The 15,844-nt window shown below is 40.4% G+C and overlaps 1 protein-coding gene across 16 annotated transcripts in view; it reads left to right on the forward strand.

Annotated features, from left to right (window-relative positions):
• OBSCN (obscurin, cytoskeletal calmodulin and titin-interacting RhoGEF) overlaps positions 1-15,844 on the forward strand; it is a 762,040-nt gene that overhangs the window by 548,521 nt on the left and 197,675 nt on the right. For all 16 annotated transcript variants that reach the window (XM_033931804.1, XM_033931806.1, XM_033931805.1 and 13 more), the window contains 3 exons: positions 3,082-3,259; positions 7,568-7,681; positions 14,895-15,062. In XM_033931804.1, coding sequence (XP_033787695.1) covers positions 3,082-3,259; positions 7,568-7,681; positions 14,895-15,062 — 460 coding nt within the window. The remainder of the gene's footprint in view (positions 1-3,081; positions 3,260-7,567; positions 7,682-14,894; positions 15,063-15,844) is intronic.

A 15,844-nucleotide genomic window follows, 5' to 3' on the forward strand; every position in this document is an offset into this window, starting at 1 on the left:
AGAGACCATGCCCTGTGGTCTCCAAGCCTACCTGACTAATAGCTGCTGTAATGGAGCTTTCAACCAGAAATCTTTTTTTAAAACCTAAATGTGCTACTGGGCTTAGCAACATCTTCTGGCAAACATTCCTCCGTCTGCTTGTGTAATTACTGAAAAATACTTTCAGAGATAGATGCTGACTTCAGTAGAACATTGGTCTGACCAACTATAACATTCATATGTTCTTAGAACAAATAACTCTCCCTATTAACTTGTCCCGCACCTCTCATGATTTTATAAACTTGCTTATCTCCTTTCTGCCACCTGGTGCTTTACTAGGACAAAAATCTCCCTTAGGAGCCATTGTAACTTCACATCTAAGAAAGCCTCCCCTAAACATTTGAGCTCTAGGCACAAGCCTAGTTTGCCTATGCCATAATCCTGCCCTGCAGTGACATCAAGGTTCAACTTTATTTAATATCCCGGAAATCAATAAAATCTAAACAATTTACAAAGTCAAATATAAATTAGTAGTAAGAGAAGAAAAGATACATAGAGACACACAAGGGAACTAGGTTATAAAATTTGCATTTATTAGGGGAAGGGATGGAGTTGGAAAAATTACCCTAAGTGAAACAGATGGGAGGGGGGAAGGTGATAGCAAGGGACTGCAAACAAGTGAGGAGTAGTCCAGGGCCTACAAAATGAAGGTGTAATGACTAATTACAAGAGAAACTATAAAATAATCTTAAGCAATTCTAAAAGCCTTAGCAGGGAGGGGATTGTGCAACGACATGACAACTGTGCATGCACCATTGACACATTTGGAATATCAGTCACAACAAAAGTATCAAGCCCATGATATGCTGGTAAAACAAAAAAAAATATTTCAGTTACCAATGAGGCATGCCTTCTACTAACATTCTTGAAAGAATGCCCCCTTACACTGCTCGATTTTACAATACAATACAACTTCTTGTATCCCACAGTTTTCAACAGGGAATCAATGTGACTCACAGCAAGAGTATTTTACATTATTGACTGAAGTTAGAGATAAGCAAATTTAACATTGATAGCTCAAGTTTAGAGGGGACAATAGCTGGGATGGGGAGAAGCATCAGCATTTAGTAGCTAGAAGGGGGCAAGGTATGTCTTTATAGCTTTTTCCTGAAAAGTATGTGGTGAGCTGCCGCAGATATGCAAGCAGACTGTTCCAGATTAGAGAGTTGCGCGGGGACAGAAATCTCACCCGTCCCCACCAGGATCCTCTCCGTCCCCACCTGTCCCCGTCAGGATCCTCTCCGTCCCCACCCATCCCCGCAGGGAATTATCTCCATCTCTGCACGTCCCCATAAAAAGCAGCAATTACTTCTGACAGTATCATCAATTCCACAGTTTCTTTTGTGTTTGCGCTGCTATTTTCCTTGTGGAATCTCTTTGGTGGAACCCTTTTTTGTTTTCTGTTCAGGTAATTAACTTATAAACCCCCTCTCCTACTAAGGCTGATGTGTCCATTATATTATATGGACGAACCCTGCTTCCAAAGCCTTCCGTCCCCATGGGAGTCCCGTTGGCTAGAGGGGGGTCCCCTGTGGGAGTCCCGTGGGTTTCCCGCACGATCCCCGTTCCCGTGCAGACCTCTATTCCAGATGCGTGATCCTAGGAACTCAAAGGTGGAGTTAAACATCTTCTTCCGGCTTATTTGTTGAGAAGACGAGAATGGTATCTTGAAGTGCTGCATAGACCTTGAATTGAGGAAGGTGTGTGTGACCTTAATATTGGTCACCAGTCTATTTGAGTTTTCTCTGTAAATAACCATGTGTATCATACAGACTAACTTGTAGTGAATTATTTTTTTCTCAGGTAAATTAGAGGTTGGAAATCAGAGTACACTTCTCCCTCCGTATTCGCTGTGATAGGGGATTAACAGAACCGCAAATACAGAAAAAACGTGAATAACTTTTTCATTTGTTATTCACTATTTTCTATTAAAAACCATCGTGAATATGGTGAAACCATGAATAACATGGTGGGAGACCTGGCCTGTTCCTGAAGGAGAGGCAAAACACGATGAAGAAAGTGCTGGGAATCAGTGATTTTCTCTGTAAACGCTTGGAATCAGCGATTTCTCTATGCAAGCCAATGTAATTTGGGGGGAGGAGCCAGTAAGCTAAAAACCGTGAATAATTGAAACTGCAATTGCTGAAATCGTGAATACGGAGGGAGAAGTGTAATATAAATATATAATATAAATTAGAGGTTGGAAATCAGAGTAGAATAATAATTAGAGGGAAATGAAAGTGTCAGAAATGCTATAATGAAATTACTATTGACAGTAGAACAGAAGGAGAGACAGGTGACCTATTAATTGCCTATAAGCTGCAGAAAGATTACTTTTTCCAAACTTACCCCCCCCCCCCTCCTTTTTTACAAAACCATAGCGTGGTTTTTAGCGCCAGCAATGGTGGTAACAGCTCCGATGCTCATAGAATTCCTAGGAGTTGTTACCACCATGGCCAGCACTAAAAACTGCGCTACTTTTTTGTAAAAGGGGTGGGGGGGTGGGGGGTTATTAAATTAGATGGCCATGGATCTAACCCGTGGTTGTGTAATGTACTGAAACGAGAACAAGTTCTATTTCTTGCACATAAACTTCTCTGAACTCATACATTCTAATCCCTTTCCCGAGTCTTAATAGTCAATGATTACATCTGCCTATTATACTTCACATCCATAGAATTTGATTCTTTTCCGAGGACTTTTGACAAAACTTCCTTGCTTGGTAAACCTATTTGCAGCATGTAGGGAAAATTCTATAACTGGGAGCCTCCATTTAAGCTTCAAAGTCTTATGCCAGGAGCCTATTCTATAATGGAACCAAGGCGCTTAGATTCCATTCTAGAATGCTAGTATGATCTGGTACTGATGTACTTAGCATTTAGGCATCTGCACTTAATGCCAGCCATTGTGTGAGCACCTAACTATTCCATTCCTAACTGGGAACCCTTCCTATGTTCTACACATCGGACCTGTCTTGACTTTTGATCACAGTAAAAACCTGGGTGGTTCCTAGCTTGCTCACCGCTTTCACTTGTTCCACAGCTGACAAACATAGATGTGAATGAAGTAGTAGAAGGAGACGATCGCGCCTTTGAGATCTGGCACGAGCGAGAGGACTCAGTGCGCAAGTTCCTGCTGCAGGCCCGCACCATTATCATCAAGAATGCCTGGGTGAAGGAGATTACTATTATGCAGCAGCGCTTCAGCCTCCCAGTGTGGAGTAAGTACACCTGCCATGAGATAATAGGTCCTGCTGGCAATGATTCTTACCAGTGGCTCACTAGATAAGGAAAATAACAGCTAGTTTTCTCAGTATCAGCTGAGACATTAACCAGACATCAGAACATTCCTTATTTGTTTCCAAGTTTATTAAAATGTGATATACCGCTTATAATAGCTGTCTAAGCAGTGTACAGTTCAAGGTTATTTAATAATAATAATAATAATTTTATTCTTATATACCGCCAAAGCCATAGAAGTTCGAGGTGGTTTACAGCAAGAAGCGCTGGACAATCAACGAAGAGGTTACAGTCAAAGTCAGCGAAGATATTACAATCAAAGTCAGCAATATAATCTTACATAATGAAGGAATATGAGAGTTATACAATCTTACATAAAGAAGGAATATGAAAGCTGTGTAGTTCATTAGGGATACTGGTTGAGTAAGCAGAGCTGAGAAGATTCTTAGTTAACAAATCGATTGAACAAGCTCGTTTTTACCTGTTTTCTAAAACTGAAGTAGGATGATGAGAGCGCGAAAACGTTACTAAGCCAATCGTTCCATTTGCCAGCATGGATAATATTGTACCAGATTCTTCAAAACTGCCTGTCTCTTCTGATTATGTGACAGAATTTGTTTTTGTTACATCTGAAAAGGACCTGTGTGGTCTTGAAAGCCGATGTTAGGTTCAACTTTGACTTTGGAGAATTCTCATCCTAGCCCAATAAAAGGAGTCACAATCTGCAAAGAATCTGGCTCTCTGCAGAACAGATATAGGGGGTCTTTTACTAAGGCGCGCTAAATATTAGCGCATGCTAACACGTCCGTTATATTCTAAGGACGTGTTAGCGTTTAGCCCACACTAAATCGGATAGAGCGTCTTAGTAGAAGGACCCCAGAATGAATACAAATTTGTGCTATCAAAGAAATCTACTTATCCTCTTCCTTCCACTCCACTCAGAAATGGGCACATTTCACACAGAATATCGCCTCACAGTCTGCAGGAAGATGAAAACTTCACTTCTTGTTTCGTTTTTCAAAATGCTTTCTAAATATAAAACTTATTGTACTAAATGAAAATTTACATTTATTTTTTTTTTTTTTAAATTTTTATTTATAAGTTTTCCATTCTTACAATATTTGAGTAATATAATATACAATAAAGTTTTTTTACATATTTAAAATATTATCATTAATAATACATCGTATTTAAAATATAATATGATAAAGATTATACATTAGCATATAAAATATAATTCCCATCCCCTTTTTATATAGTATATTTCCATTAATTAGTCAAATCCCACCCCATTCATATATAATTATTTATCATTGTGCTAAGAACTAATCATTAGAATATTTTGTCAATGGTTGCCAAATTTTGTTAAAATTAAGATGATTTCCCTGTTGTAACGCTATGATTTTTTCCATTTTATAAATATGACAAACAGAATTCCACCAGAACGTATAATTTAATTTGGTGTAATCTTTCCAATTTTGAGTAATTTGTTGCATGGCGACTCCTGTTAATATTAGTAATAGCTTATTATTATTTGCTGAAATCGGACTCTTAGTTCTCATTGCAGTACCAAATAATATGGTGTCATACGAGAGTCCTACGTGATTCTCTAGTAACTTATTAATTTGGGGCCAAATTAAATTCCAAAATGCGTTTACAAAGGGACAAAAAAAGATTAAATGATCTAACGTCCCTATTTCCAATTTACAATGCCAGCATCTATTAGATCTAGTACTATCTATTTTTTGCAGGCGCGTTGGGGTCCAGAATACTCTATGTAATAAAAATAACCATGTTTGATTCATAGATGCTGACCTTGTAGATCTTAATCTCCAGGACCAAAATCGTGGCCATTGAGATTCAGAAATTGTCTGACCTATCTCAATACTCCAAATATCCCTAAGACCTGTTTTCTTTTTTTTATTTAAAAATCCATATATCAATTTGTACCATTTTGCGGCTTGGTGACCCAACAAATCCGTCTGGAAACATAGAACCTGTAGACTATATTGATTATTTAGATTTTTCCATTCAGGGAACCCTACCTGAATGGCCTGCTTCAATTGCATCCATTTAAAATATTGTGATTTATTTAATCCAAATTTATTTTGCAATTGTGAAAAACTAAGCAGTGAACCTTCTGATATGATATCATTCAATGTTCTTATTCCTGCATTTATCCATTGTTTCCAGACGATTTTAAATCCGCCAATTCTGATCCTGGAGTTTATCCATATTGATTGATTTAGAGATTTAGCAATAGGTTCAGGTGATAGATTACTAATATATCTCAATGTTTTCCAAGTGTCAAATAAAATTCTGTGGTCTTTGTATCTTTTAGGCATTGTTATAGTTATTAACTGTTCTGGATATAAAGGGAACAGGAGCCGCCATTCTAAATATAGCCAATCTGGTACATTTTCTAGAAGCTCTGGGAGGATCCAATACATACCCTGTCTTAAGATATAGGCTTGATGATACCTATAAAAATTTGGAAAATTTACCCCCCCTTCCATAATTGGTCTTTGTAATGATACTAAAGCGATTCTTGATCTTTTCCCACACCAAACAAATTTTGTAAGAATATTGTTAAGTTTTTTATAAAATGACCCCTGAAAAAATATTGGAATCATACTCATTTGGTAACAAACCACAGGCAATATCATCATTTTAATTGTTTGAATTCTTCCCCACCAAGAAAGATGTAATGGATTCCATTGCTCACACATTTCTGTTATTTTTTTCAATAAAAGTTTTTCATTCTCTTTGACTGTGTCTTCAATTGTATTTTTGATCATAATTCCTAAGTATTTTATACCATCATCTTTCCAAATAAATGAATATGGGTCAAATAATCCTTTGGTACAATGAACATTTATTGGGAGAATTTCAGATTTGTTCCAATTAATTTTATATCCAGAAAAAGTACCATATGTTTCTATTAAATTAAGTATACATGGAATAGTAGTTTCCGGTTTTCTTAAATATAATAATATATCATCTGCATATGCAGATATTTTAAATTCAAAATTGTTAAATGATATTCCCTCTATCTCCTTAGTTTTGTTTATTGCAATTAATAAAGGTTCTAGGACAATATCAAAAAGTAAAGGAGACAGAGGGCATCCTTGTCTAACTCCCCTGTGCAAGTTAAATCTATTTGATAAATTATTATTAATATATAATCTTGCTCCAGGAGAGCTATACAATGTCTGAATCATTTTAATAAAACCGGATCCTATACCAAACCATTGTAAAGCTTGGTATATAAAATTCCATTCCACTCTGTCAAAAGCTTTTTCTGCATCTAAAGATATTAAAAAAGCTGGATCATTTATTTTTTTTGCTAAATTTAATGAGTGGAAAGCTAATCTAGTATTATTTGATGAATGTCTTTTAGCAATAAATCCTGTTTGATGTACATCAATAATGAAAGGGAGAGCTTTTGCCAATCTTAATGCTAATACTTTAGCCATTAATTTGTTATCCACATTCAATAATGAAATAGGCCTGTAATTTGAAACCAGAGTAGGATCTTTGTTTGGTTTTGGTAAGACTATAATTATCGATTCTGCCATAGTACCAGAAATTTTTCCATTCTTTATTTGATATTGATATAAATTTAACAGATGTGGTAATATGATATTTTGAAAAAATTTATAAAATTCAACAGTATACCCATCTCCACCTGGAGCGGATCCAACTCTAAGAGATTTCAATGCTGTTTCTAATTCTTTTAAAGATATAGGTTCTTCTAAACTTCCTTTTATATGATCTGGAATATTTGGTCCAATATATGAATTTAAAAAAGTTAATCCGTCTTGTTCTTTATTTTTATAAGAATTGGAAGTATATAATTCTTTATAAAAATCAAGAAATTGTGTTATAATATCTTTTGTGTTGGTATGTGTGTTACCTTTTGTATCTTTAATTGCAATAATCTTAGATTTTCTTTTCTTTGCTTTTAGAAAGTTTGCTAATAATTTACCAGCTTTATTTGAATTTCCATAATATTGTACTTGTTTGTTGAAAATGTCTTTCCTCACAATTTGAGAAGAAATTTCATTGTATTTAACTTTTAATTTTAATAATTCTTGTAATGTATTATTTTCCCATTTCTCAATTAATTTATTTTCTAATAATTTAATTTGCTTTCCCATCTCAATAAATTGTTTTTTTTTTTGTTTGTTAATAAATGTTGAATATGAAATAATATTTCCTCTCATAGTTGCTTTAAAAAAAATTTACATTTATTAAAAGTGCTATCAGCATCTATATTTTATTTTCAGATCCACCAGACTTTGAAGAGGAACTGGCAGACTGCACGGCGGAGCTGGGAGAGACAGTCAAACTGGCCTGCAAAGTGACAGGAACCCCTAAGCCTGTGGTTAATTGGTATAAAGGTATGGTCAATGCAGAGCCTTTGGGTAAAACTGCAGAGTGGCAGAAACCCTTAAGCCTAGTATGGCTAATACAATGTTTGTGAAACATTGGAGAGTGACAGGGATCCCTCCCTATACCTGTAGTTAACTGATATAAAAGGGTGGTTAATTCCATTTCTTTTCATGTTTTGATTTCTAAATTGCCCATCATTTGTACATCTAAATGACTTATGTCAAATACACGCTACCATGATGACAATGAGGAAGGGACCTTTGTTGAAAGGCTACAAAGTTTTTCTGTGCCACACAAAGGCCTCCTTTTATCAAGCTGCGGTAAATGCTTCGATGCTCATTCAATTCCTTTGAGCATTGGAGCATTTACCTGCACTACAACACTCTACCGCAGTTTGATAACAGGGGGCCAAAGTGAGCAGGGGCTCTTGGGAACTGTGAAGTTACTGTTACACTACAAGGGGCTAATTACATAAGATTTGTGATAATGGGTCATAGCACTGGTCCATCAAGCCCAGTATCCTGTCTCTGCTAGTGGCCAATCCAAGTTGCATGGAAAAAGTACCCAATACATTTGGGTCAAGAGACCATTCCCTGTTGTTCACTTCCAGATATAAGAGGTGGTGGTCTCCAAGCCTACCTGACTAATAGCTGCTGTAATGGAGCTTTCATCCAGAAATCTTTTTTTAAAACCTAAGAATGCGCACAAATATAAAATAAAACATGCCAACAACAACAAAATATTTTCTTGGTGCCTTAGGTTTTTGACCTGTTCCTGGGGTTATTCAGGGCATTGTTTCAAAAAATTGCATTGGATAGACCACATCAGCTCTAGTTTCTTAGATATGGTTATGGATAGTCAGTGGCGTACCTAGCATATGTGACACCCGGGGCCCATCATTTTTTGACACCCCCCCATCTATATGAAAAAAAATGATTTTTAGTAACAATCCACATATCGCACAACAAGAGTGTACCTAGGAAAAGGAAGCATCTTAAACACTGCAGTGAGCACTAGAACACCAACACATAAATTGTAAAACTAAACAAGCCAGATCCCGCGCAGTCAATTGATCCTGCGGTCAATGCCAACTGAAAACTATGTTCTTTTCATACATACAGAACAGAGATACACCCTCACCCAATATGGAATAATTGGGAAACAGAAATATGTAGACAAAAGTTAAACTGAACCACCAGAAACCAGATTCTGCATACAATGCAACACCACAACACCACAAAAACAGTAACACATATCCTCTAATACTGTGCAAAATATAAAGACAGTAGATGTAAATTTGAAAAAAACTGATACATAACAATCACTACTTTACAAATTAACAAATAAAAATAAAAAAATAATGAGAAATAAGAAAATACCATTTTATTGGACTAATCCATTTTTCAATTAGCTTTCTGAGACCAAATTTTTTTTTCAGAACAGTAATAATAATAACAGTTTATATATCGCAATACCGTTAAGTTCTATGCGGTTTACAGAAGATTAGTGGAGTACAAGTTGAGTTGACGTACAAGTTGAGTTAACTTAAGGGATGTGGGAACAATGGGGAGAAAGGGCAAGAGAGGGGAAGGAGGGAAGTGGGTCAGCTGTCTAGGTATTTCAGGAATAGGTGAGTTTTGAGGCATTTTCTGAATACCTTATAAGTGGTGGGCAATAGGAGTTGTTCTAGGTCTTTACCCCATAGAGCAGCCTGATGTGAGAGAAGATGCTCATGGTGTGTTTTTAGTTTGCATCCTCTAACCGGGGGAGAAACGAAGTGCGAGTGGGAGCTTCTCTTGTGTTTGTTGGCTGAGAAGGAGAATAGGTCAGTGATGTATTTAGGGGTTAGACCGTAGAAAACTTTAAAACAGAGGCAGGCGAACTTAAACTTTACACGAGCTTCCATCGGCAGCCAGTGTAGCTGTTTGAAGTATTGTTATGGTTATGTTATGTACTGTTATGGTTATGTTATGTTGAAGTACTGTTATGGTATCCTGTCCTGACCTGAGGAAAAGGGTTTAGTCCAAAAAATTGCCTTATTTCCAAAAAATTTTATCAATACTACTTGATTCTAAGTAAAGCAACAAAAAAATCTTTCTACCTTTTGTTGTTTCTGCTTTAATCATCTTCTCTTTGCTCTCTTCTTTCTATACAGCGTTTGTCCTCTCTCCCTTCCATGAAACATCTGCCCTCTCTTTGCCCTTTCCACCCAGCTTGTGCCCTCTCTCTCTCTCTACCCCTTCCATCAACTGTCCACCCTCTCTCTGCGCCTTGCATCCACTGTCCACCCTCTCTCTGCCCCTTGCATCCACTGTCCACCCTCTCTCTGTTCCATATGGCATCTTCCCTCTTTGTATGTCCCTTCAATAAACTGTATATCCTGTGCCCTTTCTCTCCTTTGTACATGATTAATTTTGGCTTCACTCCCTCCTCTATGCTCTGGCATCTCTCTCTTCTCATTTCCTTCCTTCCCACTCCACCCCATGGTCTGGCATCTCTATCTCATTCCCTTCTCTCCCCCCCATGCCTTGGCATCTCCCTCCTATCTCTCCCTCTGGCACCTCCTCTCCTTGTCAGCACCACCTCCAAAATGGCATCCCTAGTGGTAATCAGGCAATCACACTGGGGTCATGTTTCCTTACATAGCATATATTTTACAGGTTGGCACCTGCGCTGAATGCCCCACGCTACTCTCGACACTCATAGGCTCCCTGCGCTAAAAACCGCTATTGCGGTTTAGTAAAAGGGAGCCATAGTGCAAAATATAGACAGCATATATAAATTCTCAAAATGGACACATTTTGATCACTAAATTGAAAATAAAATCATTTTTCCTACCTTTGTTTGGTAATTTCATCAGTCTCTGGTTGCACTTTATTCTTCTGACTGTGCATCCAATATTTCTTTCCTTCTTTCAGCCTCCTGTATGCTTCCTCTCCTCCAGACCTCATTCCCTCCCCCAACTTTTTCTTTGTTTCACCCTGCCCCCTTCTTTCTTTCTCTCTCCATGCCCTCTTTCTTTCTGTATGTCTGTTTTTCTCTCTCTCCGTGCCCCATTTTTTTTTTCTTTCTTTGTTTCACCCTGCCCCCTTCTTTCTCTCTTAATACCTCCTTTCGTTCTGTATGTCTGTCTTTCTCTCTCTCTCTCTCTCCGTGCCCCATTTCTTTCTTTGTTTCACCCTGCCCCTTCTTTCTTTCTCTCTCCATGCCCCCTTTCTTTCTGTATGTCTGTCTTTCTTTCTCTCTCTGTGCCCCATTTCTTTCTTTCTTTGTTTCACACTGTGCTCAGGTGGGGGTGTCTGTCTTGACTAGATTGTAAGCTCTTATGAACTTGGACTGTACGTTCTATGTTTTGATATACAGTGCTGCGTATGTCTAGTAGTGCTATAGAAATGATTAGTAGTAGTAGTAGTAGTAAAAGCAGCACTACACCTTAGTTTAAACTGGGAGTCATCAACTCTTGATGCTCCCAAACTGGAGCGTAAAGGGCCCAGTGCCCCTCCCCCCCCCACCACATCCTCTCACACATCCCCCAAATGACTCTCCATCATTCAAAATACACACTGCTGACACACCACCTTATTTTTCCAGATTCTTAACCCCTTATTGTCCAGTCCGAGACCTATGCTCCTCAAACCAGAACTTCCTTTATTCAAAGACATCATCCTTGATACCACTTGAAGTCCTATTTACAAGGTCCCCAATTATGGAACATATTACCATCCCATCTTAGACTTCAAAGTTTTCTACCCAAATTCAAATCAGATCTTAAAACATCTCTCTTTTTCAGTGCTTATAATTAACTCTTTCAGGTGCCCTATGGACCTTATAACACCAGGGCTTATCCTACTACTATTTATTATTTCTACAGTGCTGAAAAGTGTATGCAGCGCTGTACATTTTGACATATAATAGACAGTCCCTGCTCTGAAGAGCTTACAATCAAATTTAGACAGGACATTTTAGGGTCAGGGAGATTATAGTGGGTCTAGGTATCTGACAGCAGTGAGGGAGAGTTAAGAGTTGAAAGCAGTTTTTAAAAAAGTGGGCCTTTAGCTTGGATTTGAACACTGCCAGGGACAGAGCATGACGTACTGATTCAGGCAACCTGTTCCAGGCATACGGCGCCGCTAACCCCCTTTTCTATACTATTTGTAGTTTCTCCCCCCCAAAAAACCCCTATCCCCACCCCACTGCCTTGTCTTGTCTCTTCACATCCCTCCCTACAGTTTCAAGAATGTAAGCTGCTTAGACATGCATCTTTGATAAGTGGGATATTAAGGGCTAGATTCACTAAGCAAACTGATTGAGTACCGATCAGTCTGCGACCCGATTTCCCTCCAACCTGATTCACTAGCCTCTGTCCCGATTATCCTCCGATCCGCGTATGCAAATGGGGGGGGAATGGCATTGAAATAATGGCAGGCAGCGATTCACAAACAAAAACCCTGCAACACCGACTGGGCTGACTAATCACAAACAAGTGACTGTTGGGGACCAGTCATTCACTGCTTTCCGACTGCCATCTCCTGCTCAGCCTGCTGTCTACCCCGAATTTCCAGCTCTCTGCCCCCGACTCTCTTGCTCTCTCTGCCCCGACTCTCTGCTGAGATTTTCTCCTGCCGCCCTGCTCTGCCCCAAATCTGCTCTCATGCTCCATAAGCCCCCGACTCTCTGCCCCCGAATCTGCTCTCCTGCTTCATAAGCCCTGACTCTCTGCCCCCGAATCAGCTCTCCTGCTCCATAAGCCCCGACTCTCTGCCCCCAAATCTGCTCTCCTGCTCCATAAGCCCCGACTCTCTGCCTTTTTCTCTGCCCCCGAAGCTGCTCTCCTGCTCCATAAGCCCTGACTCTCTGCCCCCGAATCAGCTCTCCTGCTCCATAAGCCCCGACTCTCTGCCCCCGAATCTACTCTCCTGCTCCATAAACCCCGACTCTCTGCCTTTTTCTCTGCCCCCGAATCTGCTCTCCTGCTCCAAAAGCCCCGACTCTCTGCCTTTTTCTCTGCCCCTGAATCTGCTCTCCTGCTCCATAAGCCCCGACTCTCTGCCTTTTTCTCTGCCCCCGAACCTGCTCTCCTGCTCCATAAGCCCCCAACTCTCTGCCCACGAATCTGCTCTCCTGCTCCATAAGCCCCGACTCTCTGCCTTTTTCTCTGCCCCCAAATCTGCTCTCCTGCTCCATAAGCCCCGACTCTCTGCCTTTTTCTCTGCCCCCGAATCAGCTCTCCTGCTCCATAAGCCCCGACTCTCTGCCCCCGAATCTGCTCTCCTGCTCCATAAACCCTGACTCTCTGCCTTTTTCTCTGCCCCCGAATCTGCTCTCCTGTTCCAAAAGCCCCGACTCTCTGCCTTTTTCTCTGCCCCCGAACCTGCTCTCCTGCTCCATAAGCCTCCAACTCTCTGCCCACGAATCTGCTCTCCTGCTCCATAATCCCCGACTCTCTGCCTTTTTCTCTGCCCCCAAATCTGCTCTCCTGCTCCATAAGCCCCGACTCTCTGCCTTTTTCTCTGCCCCCGAAACTGCTCTCCTGCTCCATAAGCCCCGAATCTCTGCCCCCGAATCTGCTCTCCTGCTCCATAAGCCCCGATTCTCTGCCTTTTTCTCCTGCTGCCCTGCTCTGCCCCACCCTGAATCTCCTCTCCTGCCATCCTGTTCTGCCCCAAATCTCCTGCGCGACTCTCTGCCCCAAGCGCTGCCCTGGCCTTTCTCCACAGTACGAGCCCGTGGTTTTAGCCTGCAGATTTAAAGCGGGTTAAAACCACAGGCTCACTGGGCTAGTAAAAGTTAAAAAAAAGTCGCAGCTCTTAGATGCATGCACAGACTATCTACAGAAGGTCTGCGTATGCGTCGGGATCGCACACTAGCGATCCATGCGGTCGGAGGGGGCATTCCTCTGATTGCCCTCATTTTAGTTTTTTGTTTGGTGAATTGTTTGGGCCTGCACGAATCGGCCAAGGAGAGTCAGGTTAGTGAATCTAGCCCTTAGGGTTCACTAACCTGACTCTCTGTGCCTGATCTGTGCAGGCCCGACCAATTCACCAAACAAAAAAATTAAAATGAGGGCGATCGGAGGAATGCCCCCTCCGACCGCACGGATCGCTAGTGTGCGATCCTGATGCATGCATAGACCATCTGTAGATGGTCTGCGCATGCGTCTAAGAGCTGCAACTTTTTTTTTCTACTTTTACTAGCCCAGCGAGCCCGTGGTTTTAACCCGCTTTAAACCCTAACCTGACTCTCCATGCTCGATCCGTGCAGGCCCGACCAAGTCACCAAACAAAAAAATTGGCCAAAAATTTTGAATTGGTCACTAAAAAGTCCCTAATAAATTTGAAACATGGACCTATCAGCCTTTCACTTGGTGGTTCAGTGGACCTTGAATAGGAACAATCCTCAGTTGCTCCCGCCTTGTCAGCACCATCTCCAAAATGGCATCCCTAGTGGTAATCAGGCGCTACTCACACTGGGGTCATGTTTCCTTACGTAGCATATATTTTACAGGTTGGCACCTTCATAGGCAGAGTCTGGGCAGAGCAAGAGTGGAGTTCGCATATAGAATCTTATCAGTTTACATATGTGCCTCTGACATTTAGGCATGAACACTATAACTAGTCAAAGTCCTCAAACCTAAATTATAGGCACACATTTCACCTGTCACACTAGGGAGGAAAGTAGGTGCCTTCTAAGTACACTGTGTCCCCCTATATGCCTCGGAGACAACTAATAATTTTCTAAACCACATCTATGGAATACATACTTTTTAAAGTAAACAGTGGGAATTTTGTTTGTTACTATCTTCCTTTCATCCCTCCCCCCCCCCAAAAAAAAAACCCCAAACAAACCATACAGCAACAACTTAAAATAGTATCTGTTGTACCAAATGGCAGGCTCTGATTTTGATGCTAGCTTAATATTCTTAGTTATGACATAATGATGAAATTCACTACACTGTGTTCAGATTTTATTGCCAGACTTCTGTTCCTGTTCCCTGTGTCATTGCATTGAGACTGAAAAAAACAAACAAACCAAAAAGTCTGGCATTTTTTTCGATAGGCAAGATGTTCTAGAGGATGGCAATATCTTGTGTTGACGAATGTGATGGGGGAGGTGTGTATGTATGTTTTAAGGAAGACAGATTGCCACGCATTCCCTCTTAGACTCTGCTACAGCATTATTTGCATGTTAAGTTTTTTGGTTTTGTTTTTTTTTTTTTTTTAGATGGGAAATCAGTAGAGGTGGATCCCCACCACATCATCATTGAGGATCCTGATGGCTCTTGTACCTTGATCCTGGACAACTTGACAGGGGCAGACTCTGGGCAGTACATGTGCTTTGCTGTCAGTGCGGCCGGCAATGCCTCTACGCTGGGAAAGATCCTCGTTCAAGGTAACAGCTAGTCCAGCGTGTCCTGTGCTTTTGATCTGCAGGGGCTCATTTTCTCTTCACAGTCTGATCTTCACATCGCTGCTTTTTCTGTCTTATGGTGTTCTGAGGAAGCTTCAATGATTCGGAGTGATTGTGAAACCCTTGAAAGGCTGAAATGATGCCATTTAGATTAGAGAGTCTGCTTTGAAATGTGTGTTTTGTGTTCTGGTATCTTCACCGATTTCTAGTAATGCATTGTTCCATGTCACTGACAGAAGAGGAATTTTCTCTGCGTTACGCTGTCAGAGGATGATTGTCCTTATGTCGTCCTGTTACAAGATGTATTTGTCAGTCCATCTATAAGACTTACCATGTCATCTTGAAGGTTTTGTGCATTATGATCAAATCACTTTCACTCTGTGGGAGAACTCCCTCCTCTCCTCATCTCGTATTCAGAAAACTTTATCAGCATGACAGTTTTACATGCATTGTAATACATGTGAAGGACAATTCTATAACAGGGCTTCTGCATTTTCACGCCACTTACATGCATAAATGTACAGAATGCCAAGCACTTTCATGGGTAAGAGGCAGCAAAGCAGCTGGACACTACTCTGTAAGGCAAGCGTATGTGAAATAACGTGAAAAAAACAAGGGGGAAGATATTGGGAGGGGTACGGACTGTGCTGCCATTTACACATGCCTTTACAGAATACTGTAAGTTACACACACCCTTGCTGTATGTGGACGCCCGCAGTTAGGCCAGACCTGTGGGTGGTGTAACTGTGGGTGCCTGGACTGTA

Source organism: Geotrypetes seraphini, chromosome 2 (assembly GCF_902459505.1).
Source record: "Geotrypetes seraphini chromosome 2, aGeoSer1.1, whole genome shotgun sequence".
In the NCBI taxonomy this organism is placed as follows: domain Eukaryota; kingdom Metazoa; phylum Chordata; class Amphibia; order Gymnophiona; family Dermophiidae; genus Geotrypetes; species Geotrypetes seraphini.